This window comes from Amblyraja radiata, chromosome 30, assembly GCF_010909765.2.
Source record: "Amblyraja radiata isolate CabotCenter1 chromosome 30, sAmbRad1.1.pri, whole genome shotgun sequence".
NCBI lineage: Eukaryota > Metazoa > Chordata > Chondrichthyes > Rajiformes > Rajidae > Amblyraja > Amblyraja radiata.
In genome coordinates this window covers 10,026,347-10,048,938 of record NC_045985.1, presented here as the reverse complement: position 1 = coordinate 10,048,938, position 22,592 = coordinate 10,026,347, and the positions used below count along the sequence as shown (strand labels likewise).

The 22,592-nt window shown below is 50.2% G+C and overlaps 1 protein-coding gene across 1 annotated transcript; it reads right to left on the bottom strand.

The window, feature by feature from the left end:
- Window positions 1–842: 842 nt before the first annotated feature.
- LOC116989955 (flotillin-1-like) lies at window positions 843–22,107 on the bottom strand. The gene is made up of 11 exons (XM_033047511.1): window positions 21,965–22,107; window positions 21,759–21,849; window positions 18,376–18,519; window positions 16,999–17,118; window positions 15,629–15,724; window positions 10,956–11,108; window positions 7,995–8,176; window positions 7,273–7,318; window positions 6,247–6,384; window positions 3,223–3,387; window positions 843–1,410 (listed from the first exon to the last, which is right to left on the bottom strand). The coding sequence occupies exons 1-11, from the start codon at window positions 22,105–22,107 to the stop codon at window positions 1,381–1,383; spliced, it is 1,308 nt and encodes a 435-aa protein (XP_032903402.1). The 3' UTR covers window positions 843–1,380.
- Between the last annotated feature and the right edge of the window lie 485 nt (window positions 22,108–22,592).

Here is a 22,592-nt window from a genome sequence, read left to right as displayed (position 1 = left end):
CTGCACTTGGCTCCACTCTGCTGATGATACTGTTACAGCATTTTAAACACAATGAACGCAAGGCTGTCAGGGGTTATGGGGAGAAGGCAGGAGAATGGGGTTAGGAGGGAAAGGTAGATCAGCCAGGATTGATGGGCCAAATGGCCTAATTCTGCTCCTATCACTTAGGAACTTATGAAAACACTGACAATGCTGCCCTCAAATGGTCAGCTGACGAACTGGCAGGCACCGAGACAAGATGTGGTCTGTTTAAGGCACAGACAAGGAGGAATATCTCCTTGGAGAGATGGGAATCTTTAGAATTCCCAACACAAAACGCTGCAAACACTCAACAGGTCAAGCAGCATCTGTGGAGAGAGAAACATGGTTTATGTGTTGGAAGAAACTGGATGCTAGATTAAACCGAAGATAGACACAAAAAACTGGAGAAACTCAGCCAGTTAAGTTGCATCTCTGGAGAAAAGGAATAGGTGAGTCACCGATTCCTTTTCCCCAGAGAAGCGGCCCGACCCGCTGAGTTACCCCAGCTTCTTGTGTCTAACATCGTTAATGTATCAGGTGGGTGGGAGATTGCAACCTTCACGTGGTCCACCCTGTTTCGACGAATGCAATTAACCTGGCATGCACAAACAGAAGATCAAGCAGACACAAGTTGTCGTACAACTTTAGGCTGTGCACGCCACACTCAAGAAGAAGAAGAATGTTTCAGTTCGAAGGTCCTTTGTTTACATAGAAAAACATAGAAAATAGGTGCAGGAGTAGGCCGTTCGGACCTTCGAGTCTACACCGCCATTCAATACGATCATGGCTGAATGGTGTATAAGTCATGACCGTGATTGTTGGAACGGGAAAATAGAAAAACAAGTTAAATGTTTCCCTGATCTTTCAATCTTGATTCTCTACAGATGCTGACTGGCCTGTTAGTCTCGTTATTTCCGATTTCCAGCATGCTTCTTCTCGATTCTCATTGGCATTCTCTACCCTGCGAGGCTGAATGATTACGCAAACCTCCGGTGGAGGCAGAGTTTTGGAGTCAAGAGGGTGACTGGGATACTTGCAGTCGCTGTACCTCGGTACACGTGACAATAAAATGAACTGGAGTTGGAACAGGATTTCAAGGGGTGAGTTCGGCTCAAATGGAGTTAGCTGGAAAGGTCGACTCTAATTCCTATATCTTAAGTGGGACTACTCTACAGCTAGGTTTCTTTCCTTCAAAGTGTTGACTAAGTGATTACAGGGTTACAGTGCCACATGGGAAGACATGCAGACTAAACAGTGGCACAAGGGGGTTTATACGCGTGGATGGGAGCCGCTGGTAATCGCACGCACAGCCGCTGCGCTCACGTTCCCGCTAGTTCCATCCTCGCCGCCGTCTCCATCTTACGACATCCGGCCCGGTCTCATGGATCCCTGTGCGTGGAAAAAGAGCGGGGTGGGGGAACGGGATGAATTTCAATCGCAGCATTTTACCACAGAGACGCAGCGGGAAGGGGTAGTGTGTGACACATTGACGCGTCCAATCCCAGAGGGGGAAGGGATAGTGTGTGACTCACTGACGCGTCCAATCCCAGAGGGGGAAGGGATAGTGTGTGGCACAGACTCACCCAGTCACAGAGGGGGAAAGGATAGTGTGTGACACACTGACACGTCCAATCCCAGAGGGGGAAGGGATAGTGTGTGACACACTGACACGTCCAATCCCAGAGGGGGAAAGGATAGTGTGTGACTCACTGACACGTCCAATCCCAGAGGGGGAAGGGATAGTGTGTGACTCACTGACGCGTCCAATCCCAGAGGGGGAAAGGATAGTGTGTGACTCACTGACGCGTCCAATCCCAGAGGGGGAAGGGATAGTGAGTGACACACTGACGCGTCCAATCCCAGAGGGGGAAGGGATAGTGTGTGACACAGACTCACCCAGTCACAGAGGGGGAAGGGATAGTGAGTGACACACTGACGCGTCCAATCCCAGGGGGGGAAGGGATAGTGTGTGACACAGACTCACCCAGTCACAGAGGGGGAAGGGATAGTGAGTGACACACAGACTCACCCAATCCCAGAGGGGGAAGGGATAGTGTGTGACTCACTGACGCGTCCAATCCCAGAGGGGGAAGGGATAGTGAGTGACACACTGACGCGTCCAATCCCAGAGGGGGAAGGGATAGTGTGTGACTCACTGACGCGTCCAATCCCAGAGGGGGTAAAGGACAGTGTGTGACACACTGACTCACTCATTCGCCGAGGGGGACCCGACGTGGGGGAGACCAGAGAACTACGGGGGAACCACAATGGAATGTGCTAGAAATGGATTGTGTTAAAATGGGATACTTGTAACTCTGTCAGCGGGCGCCCTTCATGTGGAGACTCTTTGCATACCTTGTGCATGAAAACAAAGCATCTCACCGCGACTTGTGAGCTATGATAATAAAGGATCATTCATAGTCATCGTGAGGCAGCGTGGAGAGGCCATTCGGCCCAACATGTCCCATCTACACTAGTCCCACCTGCCCGCGTTTGGTCCATATCCCATCCAAACCTGTCCTATCCATAGAAACATAGAAAATAGGTGCAGGAGTAGGCCATTCGGCCCTTCGAGCCTGCACCGCCATTCAATATGACCATGGCTGATCATCCAACTCAGTATCCTGTACCTGCCTTCTCTCCATACCCCCTGATCCCTTTAGCCACAAGGGCCACATCTAACTCCCTCTTAAATATAGCCAATGAACTGGCCTCAACTACCTTCTGTGGCAGAGAGTTCCAGAGATTCACCACTCTCTGTGTGAAAAATGTTTTTCTCATCTTGGTCCTAAAGGATTTCCCCCTTATCCTTAAACTGTGACCCCTTGTTCTGGACTTCCCCAACATCGGGAACAATCTTCCTGCATCTAGCCTGTCCAACCCCCTAAGACTGTCCATGTACCTGTCTAACTGTTTCATGAATGTTGGGATAGTCCCAGCCTCAGCTACCTCATCTGGCAGCTTTGTTCCATACACCCACCACCCATTGTGTGAAAAAGTTACCCCTCAGATTCTTTTTTAATTTCCCCCCTTCACCTTAAGGTCCTCTGGTCCTCAATTGACCTACATTGGGCAAGAAACTCTGTGCATCTACCCGATTTATTCCATTCATTGAGTCATTGATTGATTGAGTGATAGATTGGCACAAGACCCTGGCCAACACCAGTCAGGCTCCCGACCTCCCCTGGGCTTCTCACTCACCTGCGAGATGTTAACTCCAGTCAGTCTCTCAATGGTCTCGGGCAGCCTGGTCATGATGTCGAGGATCTCACCGCTCATCTTGGCGGCTCCCACCTCGCCAGTCCCGCTGCTCACCATGGTGATCTTCTTCACCTTGGAGAAGGGCTGGCTAATCTCCGCGGCCACCTGGAAAGGCACGGGCCAGTGAATCACTATCATCCAAGTATGTTTGGCAACATACGAGCAATTTGATTTACCATACAGCCATACCAATAAAAAGGCAACAAGACACACAAAATACATTTTAACATGAACATCCACCACAGTGACTCCTCCACATTCCTCCCTGTGATGGAAGGCGAGAAAAAAAGTTCGCTTTTTGAAGGGTTTCGACCCGAAAACGTTGCCTATTTTCTTCGTAAAAGAAGGGTTTCGGCCCGAAACGTTGCCTATTTCCTTCGTAAAAAGTCTGAAGAAGGGTTTCGGCCCGAAACGTTGCATATTTCCTTCGGAGTCTAAAGAAGGGTTTCGGCCCAAAACGTTGCCTATTTCCTTCGCTCCATAGATGCTGCTGCACCCGCTGACTTTCTCCAGCATTTTTGTGTACCTTCGATTTTCCAGCATCTGCAGTTCCTTCTTAAACAAAAAAGTTCAATCTCTTCCCTTCTTTGTTCTCCCGCAGTCGGGGGCCTCGGGCCTTCTGTTGATGGGGCGATATTGGCTCCCGTAGCCGGTGGTGGGCCTCCTCGTCGGGGCGATCAAGCTCCCGCATCGGGGGGAATCTCAGCTCCCCCGCACCGGGCGATTTGACCCCTGGTCGAAACCTCGTGCGTCGTTTGGAGCTTCCCGACGTCGGTCTCTACCCGAGATTGCGAGCTCCTCGATGGTGGAATCCGCAGGTTGGAGCGTCGATCCCAGGCGAAGGATCGGCTCCGATGGTAAGTCCACGGCCCCGCGGTAGGGCTCAAAGTCAGTCCCGAGCAAGGCCTCTAGATCCACGATGTTAGGCTGCAGAGCGACCGGAGATACGATCCGGAAAAAAATCGCATCTCCGGCAAGGTAAGAGACTGAAAAAAGTTCCCCCTTCTTCCCACATAAAACAAACCAAAGAACATTAACACAAACTTTTAAAACAGACTAAAAATAACAAAAAATACAAATAGACAGACAGACCGTTGGCAGGGCGGCCATTACTGACGGCGCCACCTGGTGGAAGTGTTTACGTTTAAGAAGGAACTGCAGATGCTACAGATATGGGCACCATATCCGAGGAAGGATGTTCTGGCTCTGTAGAGGGTCCAGAAGAGGTTTACAAGAATGATTCCAGGAATAAGTAGGTTAACCTATGTTGAGTGTTTGTTGACACTCGCTGGAGTTTCGAAGAATGAGGAGGGGGGCCTCATCGAAACCATGCAGAATAGTGAAAGGCTTGGATAGAGTGGATGTGGAGAGGATGTTTCCACTAGTGGGAGAGTCTAGGACTAGAGGTCATGGCCTCAGAATTAAAAGATGTTCTTTTAGGAAGGAGATGAGGAGAAATTTCTTTAGTCAGAGGACGGTGAATCTCTGGAATTCTTTGCCAACGAAGGCTGTGGAGGCCACAAGTCAGTGGATATTTTTAAGGCAGAGATAGATTCTTGAATAGTACGGGTGTCAGAGGTTATGGGGAGAAGGCAGGAGAATGGGGTTAGGAGGGAGAGATAGATCTGCCATTATTGAATGGTGGGGTAGACTAGATGGGCCGAATGCTCCTATCACCTAACACCTTATGAGATATTGGTTGACACCAAAGATGGACACCAAATGCCGGGGTAACTGTGTAACCCACAAAACTGCACGTGTTTGGAGTGTGAGGGGAAAACCCACGCAGTCACGTGGAGAACGTGCAAACTCCGTACCGACAGCACCCAGAGTCAGGATTGAAGCTGGGCCTCTGGGGCTGTGAGGAAGCAACTCTACCGCTGCACGGGCCACATGTCAGGGGCAGGGGGGCAGGGGATCAGAGAGCAGAGGTCAGGCCCAGATTACACTCAGGGCGCTCCCTCTGGGCAAGGGTCAGAGGGCAGGTTATGCTACATTACAATGCAATTGATGTATGTATCACCTCCGAGAATGTCAGATGAATTCTTGCACTGTATGTACCTGTCTCGTATATATCTTTTACTCTGAATAAAGTTGACCTTGAATTTTTTTTCAAAGATCTACAGACTGTTCCCAAGGAGGCTCGGATAGAGTGAATGTGGAGAGCAGAGCCCAGGTCTAGAGGTCATAACCTCACGTCAAAAACCTAGGCGTGATATTTGACTCAGCACTGAAATTTGACAAACAAATCAATGCCGTAGTAAAAGCTAGCTTCTTTCAGCTTCGGATGATAGCTAAAATAAAACAATTCCTCCAGTTTGATGACCTGGAAAAGATCATCCACACATTCATCTCCTCCCGCCTAGATTACTGCAACTCCCTTACACTGGCATCAGCCAATCTTCCCTGTCCCGCCTGCAACTGGTCCAAAACCCCGCAGCGACACTCCTGACGGGCACCCGAAAAAGGGACCACATCACCCCGATCCTGGCCAAACTCTCTCCACTGGCTCCCTGTGCGGTTCCGTATAAACTTCAAGATTCTCCTCCATGTCTACAAAGCCCTCAATGGGCTTGCCCCCACCTACATAAAAAGTCTTCTCACCCACCACTCCACCTCCAGGCCCCTCAGATCGGCCGACACTTGGGGTTGCTGAATATCCCACGGTCTAGGCATAAGCTCAGGGGCGACCGTGCCTTTGCGGTTGCAGCCCCTAGACTGTGGAACAGCATCCCCCTTCCCATCAGAACTGCCCCCTCCATCGACTCCTTTAAGTCAACACTAAAGACTTATCTATTCTCCCAAGCCTTTCCTGACGTCCTTTGAGTGAGGGCTACATGTATATATGTATGTAGTCTGTTTTGTTGTGCTATTCTTATAACAAATGTAAAGCACTTTAGCCAACGAGAGTTGTTTTTTAAATGTGCTATATAAATAAATGCAACTTGACTTGACTTGACTCACCTCAGGCAGCTTGGCCAGGATCATGTCCACCATGGCAGCATCCTTGTACTCCTTGAAAGCCTCCGCCTTCTTGATCATCTGCTCGGCCTCAGCGATGGCCTTGGCTTGAATGGCGAAAGCTTCGGCCTCACCCTTCACCTGGGGCAAGAAACGACAGTGTGGGCTCAGGGAGCGTGGAGCATCCACTGCAGCTGTGCACTCCTCTTCCCCACTCCTCACCCTCTCTCCCCCCCTCACCTACACACCTCTTCCCCACTCCTCACCCTCACCCTCTCTCCCCCCCTCACCTACACACCCCCCTTCTCACCCTCTCCCCCCCTCACCTACACTCCTCTTCCCCACTCCTCACCCTCTCCCCCCCCCTCACCTACACACCTCTTCCCCACTCCCCCCTTCTCACACTCTCCCCCCCTCACCTACACACCTCTTCCCCACTCCTCACCCTCACCCTCTCTCCCCCCCTCACCTACACTCCTCTTCCCCACTCCTCACCCTCTCTTCCCCCTCACCTACACTCCCCCACTCCTCACCCTCTCTCCCCCCACTTCTCACCCTCCCCCACTATTCCCCCTCCCCCACTCCTCCCCCTCCCCCCGCACTATTCCCCCCCCCTCCCCCACTATTCCCCCCCTCCCCCACTATTCCCCCCCTCCCCACTATTCCCCCTCCCCTCGCACTATTCCCCCCCCTCCCCCACTATTCCCCCTCCCCCCCACTATTCCCCTCCCCCCCACTATCCCCCCTCCCCCCCACTATCCCCCCTCCCCCCCACTATTCCCCCTCCCCCCCACTCTCCCCCTCCCCCCCACTATTCCCCCTCCCCCCCCACTATCCCCCCTCCCCCCCACTATCCCCCCCTCCCCCCTATCCCCCCTCCCCCACTATCCCCCCTCCCCCACTATCCCCCCTCCCCCCCACTATCCCCCCCTCCCCACTATCCCCCCTCCCCCACTATCCCCCCTCCCCCACTATTCCCCCTCCCACCCCACTAGGGGGGAGCGTGTCGCCCTGCGGCACGTCGCTTACTCGTATGGACTCAGCATCCGCTTCCGCCTCCATGATCAGCTTCAACCTGGGATAAGAGGAAGCAGAGCGGGAAGGAGCAAGTCAGGAAAGCAACCTTACACCCCACTGCCAGTCCCCACCCCACTCATCCCGATCGAACCGCGGCGAGTTTGCACGTCCTCCCTGTCACCGCCTGGATCCCCCCCCCCCCTCCCCCCACCCCGACTTCCCCATGTCCCAAATACGCACAGGTGGATGTGGCGTGGATGTTTCCAACAGTGGGAGAGTCTAGGACTAGAGGGCACAGCCTCAGAATTAAAGAACGTTCTTTTAGGAAGGAGATGAGGGGGAATTTCTTTAGTCAGAGGGTGGTGAATCTGTGGAATTCTTTGCCACAGAAGGCCGTGGAGGCCACAAGTCAGTGGATATTTTTTAAGGCAGAGTTAGATAGATTCTTGATTAGTGCGGGTGTCAGGGGGAGAAGGCAGGAGAATGGGGTTAGGAAGGAGAGATAGATCAGCCGGGATTGGATGGCAGAGTAGACTTGATGGGCCGAATGGCCTAATTCTGCTCCTATCGCTAAGGACATCCTTTTATTCTGAGGCTATGGCCTCTGGTCCTGTCACGCTTGACCTTATGGTCTGCTTCTGTGGCGAGCACGCTATAGTCGCCTGGGTTGGCCGCCATCTTGGAAGCGTTACCGGGGAGATTGGGGGAGGACGCGGGCAGGGGGGGGATGTTACCTCCCAGCCTCGGCCAGCTTCTCCAGGCGGAATCTCTCGGCCTCCGCCGGCTTCTTCACCTGGGCCTCCAGCTCCTTCTCGCGACGGAGGATCTCTTGTTCCTGCAGTAGGATCTGCTGGGCCCGCTCCACCACCTGCACTTGCATCTTCTCCTCCTCGATCTGCTGCTTGGTCTTGGCCACCTGACGGGTGGGGGGGGGGGAGGGGTGGCAATGGTTAGCGGATGGCCCTTTGGCTTCATTGGAGATGGTCTTGGAGGGGAAGATGCTCCCCAAACTGCAGAGCATCCCGGACAGGGTCCAAGGTGTCTCGACCCGAAAAGTCGCCCATTCCATAGAAACATAGAAAATAGGTGCAGGAGTAGGCCATTCTGCCCTTCGAGCCTGCACCGCCATTCAATATGATCATGGCTGATCATCCAACTCAGTATCCCATCCCTGCCTTCTCTCCATAGCCCCTGATCCCTTTAGCCACAAGGGCCACATCTAACTCCCTCTTAAATATAGCCAATGAACTGTGGCCTCAATTACCTTCTGTGGCAGAGAATTCCACAGATTCACCGCTCTCTGTGTGAAAAATGTTTTTCTCATCTCGGTCCTAAAAGATTTCCCCCTTATCCTTAAACTGTGACCCCTTGTTCCGGTTCTTGTTCTCTCCAGAGACGCTGCCTGTCTCGCTGAGTTACTCCAGCATTTTGTGTCTATCTGTCAGCATCTTGGACAATACAGCTCACCCCCTCCGTGACACACTGGTCAACCTGAGGAGCACCTTCAGCAACAGACTGGTTCCACCAAGATGCAGCACAGAACGCCACAGGAGATCCTTCTTCCCTGTGGCTCTCAAGCTGTACAACTCCTCCCCCTTCTGTCGTGGGGTAGACTGACTCCCCTTCCCCCTCCCAACCTCTCCCGCCTCCCATTCCCACACTGACCTTTCTGTCCTGGGCCTCCTCCACTGTCAAGAGTGAGGCCCAGCGCAAGTTGGAGGAACAGCACCTCATATTTCGTTTGGGCAACTTACACCTGAGCGGTATAAACATTCTCTTATCTAACTACAAGTAATCCTTGCTTTCCCTCTCTCTTCATCCCTCCCCCATCCTAGTTCTCTGACTAGTTTGACTGTCCTCCTGGTTAAATTTTACTGATCGTATGCGCCTCGTTGCCAACTTCCCCTCAGAGAGCATTTTCCTCTCTCTTTGCCGCCTTTGATCTATCTTTACCACACCTTACCCTTCCTCATCTCCATGTCTCTCCCCCCCCCCCCCCCCCCCCCCCCGACTCTCAGTCTGAAGAAGGGTCTCGACCCAAAACGTCACCCACCCCTTCTCTCCAGAGATGCTGCCCGTCCCGCTGGGTTACTCCAGCATTGTGTGTGTGTCTATCTTCGGTGGAAGGTCACCTCCGCCTGACCACAATGGCCAGGGATTGACCCAGATGACCCACATAAACGGGACTGAGGTGGAGCGCGTCTCCAACTACAAATTCCCCGGGGTACACATCTCAGAGGATCTGTCCTGGTCCCTCAATACCACCAAACTGATCAAAAAGGCCTCTACTTTCTGAGGAGGCTTAAGAAAGTTCACCTGTCCCCCCAGATCCTGTCCAACTTCTACCGCTGTACCATCGAAAGCATCCTGACCACCTGCTTCACGGTATGGTACAGCAGCTGCACCACAGTTGACAGGAAGGCACTGCAACGGGTGGTGAAAACCGCCCATCACATCATCGGTGCCCCGATCCCTGCCATGGATGCCCTCCACCGCACACGGTGTCTGAGACGGGCTGGGAAAATCATCAAGGACCCCTCTCACCCTAACCATGGACTATTTGCCCTCCTCCCATCAGGGAGGCGGTACAGGAGCCTCAGGTCTCGTACAAGCAGGCTGAGGAACAGCTTCTTCCAAAATACCATTACCCTGCTGAACTCACAGGCCCGACGCTAGCTATCTTTTATACTCTTTTATCTGTATATATTTATTTGTCTATGTACTAATAAAAAAAATTAAAAAAAATTATTTATGGGCGCCTTTCAAGAGTCTCAAGGACACCTTACAAAAATTTAGCAAGTAGAGGAAAAACATGTAAGCGGAATGAAATAAATAGTAGAGACATGACTAGTACACAAATTAAAGACAGAATTCAATTCAAAACACAATATGAGGCAATTCAAGCACAGATGAAAAGGGAGGGGGACGTGGGGCTAAGGATAGGCAGAGGTGAAGAGATGGGTCTTGAGGCGGGACTGGAAGGTGGTGAGGGACACGGAATTGCAGATCAGTTGGGGGAGGGAGTTCCAGAGCCTGGGAGCTGCCCTGGAGAAGGCTCTGTACCCAAAACTGCGGAGGTTGGACTTGTGGATGGAGAGGAGACCGGCTGATGTGGATCTGAGGGACCGTGAGGGTTGGTAGGGGGAGAGGAGGTCAGTGAGATATGGGGAGGCCAGATGGTGGAGGGCTTTGTAGGTGAGGACCAGGATTTTGTAGGTGATCCGGTGGGAGATGGGAAGCCAGTGAAGTTGTTTGAGGACTGGAGTGATGTGATGCCAGGATTTGGTGTGGGTGATGAGTCGGGCGGCTGCGTTCTGGACCAGTTGGAGTCGGTTGATGTAGGTGGAGCTGATGCCAAGGAGAAGTGAATTGCAATAGTCCAGTCGGGAGGAGATGAAGGCATGGATGAGTCTTTCAGCAGCGGGAGGTGTGAGAGAGGGTCTGATTTTGGCGATGTTGCAGAGGTGAAAGAAGGAGGTTTTAATGACATGGCGGATGTGAGGCTCAAGGTACTAGTTTAATTCATCCACATTGTACATATTGTTTTAACCCGTATTTTCTACTACTTTGCACTCTGATTAGAGGCTAAACTGCATTTCGTTGTACCTGTCCTCGTATTTGTGCAATGACAATAATGTCGAATCAAATCTAATCTAATCTAATCTAGGTGGGCCACCCTGTCCCTGCGTACGTACCTGCAGCTGGTAGGCCAGGTCGGACTGAGCCTTCCTGGTGTTCACCTCCGTGTCGTAGGTGGCTTTCTTCACCTCAAAGTCGCGTTGGGCCTTGGCCACCTCAATCTCGTTCACGTACTGTGCCGAGACCTTCTGCTGCTGAGCTCTTGCCTCCTGTCGAGGGGGGATTGGGGGGGAAGAGCGGTTAGTCTGCGATTAAGGAAGCTTTGCACCATTGTAAGTAAAAGTGGGGGGGAAAAAAAAGGCATTTTGTGCCCATCAAGTCTGACCCGAAACATCACCTATCCACCTATTCTCCCAATTTTGTAAGTCCTTGCTGTCTCCTCCCCTTCCTCAGCCCTCCTGCTGTCTCCTCCCATCCCCCAGCCTTCGGGCTCCTCCTCCTCCTTTTTCCTTTCTTCTCCCCGCCCCCCCCCACCCCACCATCAGTCTGAAGAAGGGTTTCGGCCCGAAACGTAGCCTATTTCCTTCGCTCCATAGATGCTGCTGCACCCGCTGAGTTTCTCCAGCTTTTTTGTGTACCTCCGATTTTCCAGCATCTGCAGTTCCTTCTTAAACACATAGAAACATAGAAAATAGGTGCAGGAGTAGGCCATTCGGCCCTTCGAGCCTGCACCGCCATTCGATATGATCATGGCTGATCATCCAACTCAGTATCCCATCCCTGCCTTCTCTCCATACCCCCTGATCCCTTTAGCCACAAGGGCCACATCTAACTCCCTCTTAAATATAGCCAATGAACTGGCCTCAACTACCTTCTGTGGCAGAGAATTCCACAGATTCACCACTCTCTGTGTAAAAAATGATTTTCTTATCTCGGTCCTAAAAGACTTCCCTCTTATCCTTAAACTGTGACCCCTAGTTCTGGACTTCCCCAACATTGGGAATAATCTTCCTGAATCTAGCCTGTCCAACCCCTTAAGAATTTTGTAAGTTTCTATAAGATCCCCCCTCAATCTTCTGAATTCTAGCGTGTACAAGCCGAGTCTATCCAGTCTTTCTTCATATGAAAGTCCTGCCATCCCAGGAATCAGTCTGGTGAACCTTCTCTGTACTCCCTCTATGGCAAGAATGTCTTTCCTCAGATTAGGCGACCAAAACTGTACGTCACCTATCCACGTTCTCCAGAGATGCTGCCTGTCCCGCTGAGTTACTCCAGCCGTTCTGTGTCTATCTGCTGGAGTAACTCAGCAGATCAGGCAGCATCTCTGGAGAGCATGGGAAAGTGATGTTTCAGATTGGAATCCTTGTTCCACGGGTAGTAGTTCTACTCAACAGCCAAAAGTCTGCAGCCTCCTTTTGCTTTGGTATTTTATTTCATTCTTCACATGTTTAAATTATAATGTTTTATTTGTAATTGTCTACTGTGTGTCGTGTTGTTACTTGCGTGCGGAGCACCAAAGCAAATTCCTTGTATGTGTTCATACTTGGCTAATAAAAATGTCTTCAATTCAATTCAATTCTAGCCAACACCTCTTGGCTTCTCCACCTCCCCAATTAGTCCTGTCAGTACCACTCCCCAACACCCCATCGCCATCGTACCCTCTTCCTTCACCTCCCTACCTCCATCCCGGCTCCTGTCTCAATAGACAATAGGTGCAGGAGTAGGACATTCGGCCCTTTGAGCCAGCACCGCCATTCAATGTGATCATGGCAGAACATCCCCACTCCGTACCCCGTTCCTGCCTTCTCCCCATATCCCCTGATTCCGCTATCTTTCAGAGCCCTATCTAACTCTCTATTATAATTATGGTGAAGGTCAGAACTGGACCTAGGGTTGAGATTTTTGATTGGAGAAAGGCTAACTTTGATGAGATGCGAGATGATTTAAAAGGAGTGGACTGGGACATTTTGTTTTATGGGAAAGATGTAGAAGAGAAATGGTGGACATTTAAAGGGGAAATTTTAAGAGTACAGAATCTTTATGTTCCTGTTCGGTTGAAAGGAAACAGTAAAAATTGGAAAGAGCCCTGGTTTTCAAGGGAAACTGGACATCTTGTTCGGAAAAAGAGGGAGATCTACAATAATTATAGGCAGCATGAAGTAAATGAGGTGCTTGTGGAGTATAAGGAATGTAAAAAGAATCTTAAGAAAGAAATTAGAAAAGCTAAAAGAAGATATGAGGTTGCTTTGGCAAGTAAGGTGAAAGTAAATCCAAAGGGTTTCTACAGCTATATTAATAGCAAAAGGATAACGTGGGATAAAATTGGTCCATTGGAGAAACTTTATGAGTTTCAAAGTAAAAGAAGTACTGACACTTTTGAAAAATATAAAAGTGGATAAGTCTCCAGGTCCTGACAGGATATTCCCTAGGACATTGAGGGAAGTTAGTGTAGAAATAGCCGGGGCTATGACAGAAATATTTCAAATGTCATTAGAAACGGGAATAGTCCCCGAGGATTGGCGTACTGCGCATGTTGTTCCATTGTTTAAAAAGGGTTCCAAGAGTAAACCTAGCAATTATAGACGTGTTAGTTTGACTTCAGTGGTGGGCAAATTAATGGAAAAGATACTTAGAGATAATATATATAAACATCTGGATAAACAGGGTCTGATTAGGAACAGTCAACATGGATTTGTGCCTGGAAGGTCATGTTTGACTAATCTTCTTGAATTTTTTGAAGAGGTTACTAGGGAAATTGACGAGGGTAAAGCAGTGGATGTTGTCTATATGGACTTTAGTAAGGTATTTGACAAGGTTCCTCATGGAAGGTTGGTTAAGAAGGTTAAACTGTTGGGTATAAATGCAGGAATAGCAAGATGGATTCAGCAGTGGCTGAATGGGAGAAGCCAGAGGGTAATGGTGGATGGCTGTTTGTCGGGTTGGAGGCAGGTGACTAGTGGGGTGCCTCAGGGATCTGTGTTGGGTCCTTTGTTGTTTGTCATGTACATCAATGATCTGGATGAAGGGGTGGTAAATTGGATTAGTAAGTATGCAGATGATACCAAGATAGGGGGTGTTGTGGATAATGAATAGGATTTCCAAAGTCTAGATTTAGGCCATTTGGAAAAATGGGTTGAAAGATGGCAGATGGAGTTTAATGCTGATAAATGTGAGGTGTTACACCTTGGCAGGACAAATCAAAATAGGACGTACATGATAAATGGTAGGGAATTGAAGAATACAGTTGAACAGAGGGATCTGGGAATAACCGTGCATAGTTCCTTGAAGGTGGAATCTCATATAGATAGGGTGGTAAAGAAAGCTTTTGGTATGCTAGCCTTTATAAATCAGAGCATTGAGTATAGAAGCTGGGATGTAATGTTAAAATTGTACAAGGCATTGGTGAGACCAAATCTGGAGTATGGTGTACAATTTTGGTCGCCCAATTATAGGAAGGATGTCAACAAAATAGAGAGAGTACAGAGGAGATTTACTAGAATGTTGCCTGGGTTTCAACAACTAAGTTACAGAGATAGGTTGAATAAGTTAGGTCTTTATTCTCTGGAGCGCAGATGGTTAAGGGGGGACTTGATAGAGGTCTTTAAAATGATGAGAGGGATAGACAGAGTTGATGTGATCAAGCTTTTCCCTTTGAGAATAGGGAAGATTCAAACAAGAGGACATGACTTCAGAATTAAGGGACAGAAGTTTAGGGGTAACATGAGGGGGAACTTCTTTACTCAGAGAGTGGTAGCGGTGTGGAATGAGCTTCCAGTGGAAGTGGTGGAGGCAGGTTCGTTGGTATCATTTAAAAATAAATTGGATAGGCATATGGATGAGAAGGGAATGGAGGGTTATGGTATGAGTGCAGGCAGGTGGGACTAAGGGGAAAAAGTTGTTCGGCACGGACTTGTAGGGCCGAGATGGCCTGTTTCCGTGCTGTAATTGTTATATGTTATTGTTATTATATGGAAAGTATCCAGAGAATCGACCTCCACTGCCTTCTGAGGCAGAGAATTCCACAGACTCACAACTCTCTGGGTGAAAACGTTTTTCCTCGTCTCCGTTCTAAACGGCTTACCCCTTATCCTTAAACTGTGTGATCTCTGGTTTTGGACTCCCCCAACATCGGGAATATGTTACCTGCCTCTAGCGTATCCAAACCCTTAATAATCTTATATGTTTCACTAAGATTCCCTCTCATCCTTCTAAACTCCAGAGTATACAAGCCCAGCCGCTCCATTCTATCAACATATGACTGTCCCGCCATCCAGGGAATTAACCTTGTAAACCTACGCTGCACTCCCTCAATAGCGTGAATGTCCTTCCTCAAATTAGGGGACCAAAACTGCACACAATACTCCAGGTGTGGTCTCACTAGGGCTCTGTACAACTGCAGAAAGATCTCTTTGCTCCTATACTCAACTCCTCTTGTTATGAAGGCCAACATGCCATTAGCATCTCCTTCTCCAAGTTCCCACTTCACCTCCCCACTTATCACCGTCAGCATCACCTTCCCAATGCCCTATCCCATCTTCCCCGTCAACCCCAACCCCAAACTCTACCTTCCTCTCATTTCCGCTCGGAGCATCCCAAGCCAACAATCCCCATTTCACGTTGACATCTCTCTCTCTGTCCCTCCCTCCTCCTTCAGACGACTGAGTCTTCCCTCTCCTCCAAAGTCCTCCCTTCTCGCACCTTGGCCGCACCCCCGCCCCCGATTATTCCTGCCGGCAACACACCACCCACCGCAGCGGCATTCCTTTTCCGAGTTCAGGAGAGGTCTCACCTTGATGCCGGAATCCCGTTTGGCCTCGGCCTCTCCGATCCGGGCGTCCCGCTGCACCTGTGCCGTGCGGGATTTTCCCAACGAGTGCAGGTAACCCTGTGGAGACATGGATCAAGGTCGGAACGCCGCGTCTATCACCGTGGGGGAAGGACAAGGGCGGGACCCGCACACAGGAGGCGCAACATCCAACAGGGTTGGAAGAAAGGTGGCACAGTGGCGCAGCGGTAGAGTTGCTGCCGCACAACGCTGGTGACCCAGGTTCCATCCTAACCTCGGGTGGAGTTTGTTCGTTTCATAAGTGATAGGAGCAGAATTAGGCCATTCGGCCCATCAAGTCTGCTCCGCCATTCAATCCTTTTGTATAGACACATAGACAATAGGTGCAGGAATCATAGAAACATAGACAATAGGTGCAGGAGTAGAGGCCATTCGGCCCTTCGAGCCTGCACCACCATTCAATATGATCATGGCTGATCATCCAACTCAGTATCCCATCCCTGCCTTCTCTCCATACCCCCTGATCCCTTTAGCCACAAGGGCCACATCTAACTCCCTCTTAAATATAGCCAATGAACTGGCCTCAACTACCCTCTGTGGCAGAGAATTCCACAGATTCACCACTCTCTGATTTTCTCATCTCGGTCCTAAAAGACTTCCCTCTTATCCTTAAACTGTGACCCCTAGTTCTGGACTTCACCAACATCGGGAATAATCTTCCTGCATCTAGCCTGTCCAACCCCTTAAGAATTTTGTAAGTTTCTATAAGATCCCCCCCCAATCTTCTAGATTCTAGCGAGTACAAGCCAAGTCTATCCAGTCTTTCTTCATATGAAAGTCCTGACATCCCTTGAATCAGTCTGGTGAACCTTCTCTGTACTCCCTCTATGGCAAGAATGTCTTTCCTCAGATTAGGAGACCAAAACTGTACGCAATACTCCAGGTGTGGTCTCACCAAGACCCTGTACAACTGCAGTAGAACCTCCCTGCTCCTATACTCAAATCCTTTTGCTATGAATGCTAACATACCATTTGCTTTCTTCACTGCCTGCTGCACCTGCATTCCTACTTTCAATGAATGGTGTACCATGACACCCAGGTCTCGTTGCATCTCCCCTTTTCCTAATCGGCCACAGGAGGAGGCCATTCGGCTCTTCAAGCCAGCAATGCTATTCAATGTGATCATGGCTGATCATCCACAATCAGTACCGCGTTTCTGCATTCTCCCCATATCCCTTGATTATGCTAGCCCTAAGAGCTCTCACTCGCTTTGGACTGCATCCAGTGAATCGGCCTCCACTGCCTTCGGAGGCAGAGAATTCCACAGATTCACAACTCTGTGTGTGAAAAAGGACCCTACTGCTCCAGCCTACCTGGTCATCATGGATGTCCTTCAGTGTGTAGCTGACCACGCCAATGCCCATGTTGACCAGGTCAGAGGAAGCCACTTTGAACACCTGCTCCGAAAACTTCTTACGGTCTTTGTAGATCTCCTGGAGGGGGAGAAAACCCAAAGACAGCAATGAGAAATAACCCAGGCAGTTGCCTAATTGGATAGTGTAGGAAGGAACTGCAGATGCCAGTTTACACCGAACATAGACACAAAATGCTGGAGTAACTCAGCGGGACTGGCTGCATCTCTGGATAGAAGGAATGGGTGACGTTTCGGGTCGAGACCCCTCTTCAGTCGAGAGTGAGGAAGAGAATTAAAGATGAGGAGGAATTTCTTTCGTCAGAGGGTGTGCATTCACCTGACGCTCAGTCAGAAGAAGGGTCTCGACCGGAAACCTCACCTATGTCTTTTCTCCGGAGATGTTGGCTGACCCGCTGGGTTACTCCAGCTTTTTGTGTCTATCTTACATAGAAACATAGAAATTAGGTGCAGGAGTAGGCCATTCGGCCCTTCGAGCCTGCACCGCCATTCAATATGATCATGGCTGATCATCCAACTCAGTATCCCGTACCTGCCTTCTCTCCATACCCTCTGATCCCCTTAGCCACAAGGGCCACATCTAACTCCCTCTTAAATATAGCCAATGAACTGGCCTCGACTACCCTCTGTGGCAGAGAGTTCCAGAGATTCACCACTCTCTGTGTGAAAAAAGTTCTTCTCATCTCGGTTTTAAAGGATTTCCCCATTATCCTTAAGCTGTGACCCCTTGTCCTGGACTTCCCCAACATCGGGAGCAATCTTCCTGCATCTAGCCTGTCCAACCCCTTAAGAATTTTGTAAGTTTCTATAAGATCCCCTCTCAATCTCCTAAATGCTAGAGAGTATAAACCAAGTCTATCCAGTCTTTCTTCATAAGACAGTCCTGACATCCCAGGAATCAGTCTGGTGAACCTTCTCTGCACTCCCTCTATGGCAATAATGTCCTTCCTCAGATTTGGAGACCAAAACTGTACGCAATACTCCAGGTGTGGTCTCACCAAGACCCTGTACAACTGCAGTAGAACCTCCCTGCTCCTGTACTCAAATCCTTTTGCTATGAAAGCTAACATACCATTCTCTTTCTTCACTGCCTGCTGCACCTGCATGCCTACTTTCAATGACTGGTGTACCATGACACCCAGGTCTCGCTGCATCTCCCCTTTTCCTAGTCGGCCACCATTTAGATAATAGTCTGCTTTCCTGTTTTTGCCACCAAAATGGATAAGTTTAAAGCAGCACCTGCAGTTCCTTCCTACATGGCCAGGTGGTGAGTGCTGGAGGGATCGAGGAGGCGGGCGGGGGGGGGGGTAAAACCTACCTCCACGGTCATGTGAGCCATGATGGCCCTCTGGTGGCCCTCCAGTGTCTCCAGGGCGATCTGTGAGATCTCAGACTCGGACATCCCCAGGAACATCTGGCAGGCGGCAGCCAGCATCTCCTTATTCTGCCCCTGGATCTTCACCTGCAGGCAAGAGGTCCACGAGGGATACGTCCCGCCAGGGGAGAAACACAGGAAACGTTTAGTTTAGTTCAGAGATACAGCGTGGAAACAGGCCGCACCGACCAGCCATCCCCGCACACCAACACTACACTGGGGACATTTTACACTTATATCCAGTCACGCTGGCCATGCAAGCAGGGCCGGATTTAGATGAAGAGAGGCCCGAAGCTGTTCCACTTGTGAGGCCCCCCCCCCCCCCGCGTTGGTTTTCAGCGCTGGCGGCGAGGCAGGGACCGGACAGCAATGGCGGCCAAATCTCCCACAATTCAAAGCGAGGGAGAAAGTGCCCAGCGCCGACTAGTTGCCGTTGCAGTGCGCATGCGCAGGGCGGCTGATGATGTGCTGGCCGTGGTTGTGCGCATGTGCAGGGGGGGGGGGGGGGACGTGCAGGCCGCAGCAATGCGCACGTGCATGGCGGCCTGCCGTGCCGGCGGATGAGGAGCGAGCGGAGCCCGGACACGGATAGCGGGGGGAGATGGAGAGAGAGAGATAGAGAGGGGGGCCGTCCAGAGTTGAACGGTAGGTGTCCTGCCTTGGCCGGAGGCCCCGCTAGACCTCGAGGCCCTAGGCTTCAGCCTATGAAGCCTAGTGGTAAATCCGGCTCTGCGAGGCCCCTCTAGACCTCGAGGCCCTAAGCTTAAGCTTGTCTGGCTTATAGGTAAATCCGGCCCTGGCTGCAATGGCTGCAAGGCAGCAACTCTACCACTGCACTTAAGGGATTGGACAGGTTAGATGCAGGAAAAGCGCTCCCGATGTTTGGGGGGGGGGAGTCCAGAACCAAGGGGTCACACAGTTTAAGAACAAGGGATAGGCCATTTAATAATAATAATAATGGATGGGATTTATATAGCGCCTTTCTAATACTCAAGGCGCTTTACATCGCATTATTCATTCACTCCTCAGTCACACTCGGTGGTGGTAAGCTACTTCTGTAGCCACAGCTGCCCTGGGGCAGACTGACGGAAGCGTGGCTGCCAATCTGCGCCTACGGCCCCTCCGACCACCACCAATCACTCACACACATTCACACACATTCACACACAGGCAAAGGTGGGTGAAGTGTCTTGCCCAAGGACACAACGACAGTATGCACTCCAGGCGGGATTCGAACCGGCTACCTTCCGGTTGCCAGCCGAACACTTAGCCCATTGTGCCATCTGTCGTCCCGATATCTGTCGTCTGTTAGGACAGAGATGAGGAAAAACTTTTTTCGCCCAGAGAGTTGTGAATCTGTGGCATTCTCTGCCACACAAGGCAATGGAGGCCAATTCATTGGATGTTTTCAAGAATAGATTTAGCTCTTAGGGCTAACGGAATCAAGGGATATGGGGAAAAAGCTGGAAAGGGGTACTGATTTTGGATGATCAGCCCATGATCATATTGAATGGCGGTGCTGGCTTGAAGAGCCGAATGGCCTGCTCCTGCACCTATTGTCTATGTTTCTATGTGGTTCATTGATCCAAGGCTCACTCACGTGGGCATAACTTGTGATGGAAATATTTAATGTACGTGCAGTAGGCTGGCAAGGAGTGATCGTTGTATAAACTGGAGCCAAACATTGATTCATGGATCGGCAAGTCTCGATGCATAGGCCTTAATTCAATCTTTGATATTGTTAGAAGCTGCCACTATCAGAGAATGCGGTCCATTAGTGCAAAGACTTCACTAAGGAGGTAGTTAGCAACCCAGGTTGAAAACGGCCAAACAGGATTTAGTTATAATTCATAGATGGCCACACAAAGCTGGAGTGACTCAGCGGGTCAGGCAGCATCTCTGGACAAAAGGAATAGGTGATGTTTCGGGTCGAGACCCTTCTTCAGTCAGAAACGAGAGATATAGACTGGAGTTTAGAAGGATGAGGGGCGAATCTTATAGAAACATATAAAACTATAAAAGGACTGGGCAAGCTAGATACAGGAAAAATGTTCCCAATGTTGGGCGAGTCCAGAACCAGGGGCCACAGTCTTAGAATAAAGGGGAGGCTATTTAAGACGGTGAGGTGAGAAAAAACGTTTTCACCCAGAGAGTTGAACGGCACTCATCTAAATTCCAGTGAATACAAGGCCAGTCTTTACAATCTTTCCTCATATGATAGTCCCGCCATCCCGGGGGTTAACCTGGTGAACCTACGCTGCACTGCCTCAATAACAAGGAGTCCATTTGTGCGAACCGGCATCTGCTTTTCTTTTTTAGGTCAGTTTAGTTTTGTTTAGAGATACAGCACGGAAACAGGCCCTTCGGCCCACCGGGTCCACACCGACCACGATCCCCGCAGAATAACACCACCCTACGCCCACTAGGGACAATTTTACATTTACACCAAGCCAATTAACCTACAAACCTGCACGTCTTTGGAGTGTGGGAGGAAACCGAAGATCTCGGAGAAAACCCACACTAGTCATGGGGAGAACGTGCAAACTCCGTACAGACAGCACCCGTAGTTGGGATCGAACCAGGTCCCCAGTGCTGTAAGGCAGCAACTCTACCGCTGCACCACCGTGCCGTTTTCTTTCTGGAGCTTCTGCTAACCCAGCTTGAAAAGAAGGCTGTTGTTTAAGAAGGAACTGCAGATGCTGGAAAATCGAAGGTACACAAAAATGCTGGAGAAACTCAGCGGGTGCAGCAGCATCTGCAGGATACTGAGTTGGATGATCAGCCATGATCATATTGAATGGCGGTGCTGGCTCAAAGGGCCGAATGGCCTACTCCTGCACCTATTTTCTATGTTTCTATGTTTTCCCCTTCACCTTGAACCTGTGTCCTCTGGTCCTCGATTCCCCTACTCTGGGCAAGAGACTCTGTGCATCTACCCGATCTATTCCTCTCATGATTTTGTACACCTCTATAAGATCTCCCCTCAACCTCCTGCCCTCCAGGGAGTAGAGTCCCAGCCTACTCAACCTCTCCCTGTAGCTCACACCCTCTAGTCCTGGCAACATCCTCGTAAATCTTCTCTGAACCCTTTCAAGCTTGACAATATCTTTCCTATAACACGGTGCCCAGAACTGAACACAATATTCTAAATGCAGTCTCACCAACGTCTTATACAACTGCAACATGACCTCCCGACTTCTATACTCAAGAAGGGTTTCGGCCCGAAACGTTGCCTATTTCCTTCGCTCCATAGATGCTGCTGCACCCGCTGAGTTTCTCCAGCATTTTTGTGTACCTTTGAAAGGAAGGCTGCCTGGGGACCATACCTGTGCGATTCCTGTGACTGAAATCGGAACGCCATGGCGGGTGTACACCTTCTCACTCTTCACGTTCAGCGTCAGGGTGCTCAGGGAAATCCTATCGGGAAGAGGAGCGGGGGAGTTTGTTAGTGACCCTCACAATCCATAAGTGAGAGGAGGAGGAGGAGGAGGAGTAGTAGATGGGGTGGACGCTGCCATTCACCAGATATTACCTCTCGATCTGTTGGATGCAGGGCAGGACGAACACTCGGCCTCCAGCGATCATCACCGGCGGGGAACGGCAGAAGCCTGAAAGAGATGGGAGAGATGAGATGGGGGTGGGAGGGAAGGGGCACTGGTGGTCTCTCCACAACATGCTCCAGTATCCAGACAACCCTCTGTTGTGTCTGAAGAAGGGTCGCGACCTGAAACATAGAAACATAGAAAATAGGTGCAGGAGTAGGCCATTCGGCCCTTCGAGCCTGCACCGCCATTCAATATGATCATGGCTGATCATCCAACTCAGTATCCCATCCCTGCCTTCTCTCCATACCCCCTGATCCCTTTAGCCACATCTAACTCCCTCTTAAATATAGCCAATTAACTGTGGCCTCAACTACCTTCTGTGGCAGAGAATTCCACAGATTCACCACTCTCTGTGTGAAAATGTCACCCATTCCTTCTGTCCTGCTGAATTACTCCAGCCTTTTATGTCTATCCTCTGTTGTCTGTTGGAATAAGGGAACTCAGCGACGAGGCAGGGACACTGATATATCGCTGAGGAAGGATGGCCTGCAACAAATGTGTAGGAAGGAACTGCAGATGCTGGTTTAAACTGAAGATAAGACTCAAAAAGCTGGA

Bases quoted from the DNA above. Each gene is read 5' to 3' on its own strand.
- LOC116989955 (XM_033047511.1), bottom strand. From the start codon at position 22,107: ATGTTGTGGAGAGACCACCAGTGCCCCTTCCCTCCCACCCCCATCTCA. The intron at 7,319-7,994 runs GTAACATCCCCC...CTCTTATCCCAG, and splicing joins AAGCTGGCCGAGGCTGGGAG to GTTGAAGCTGATCATGGAGG. The intron at 1,411-3,222 runs GTGAGTGAGAAG...TTCCACGCACAG, and splicing joins CTGGAGTTAACATCTCGCAG to GGATCCATGAGACCGGGCCG.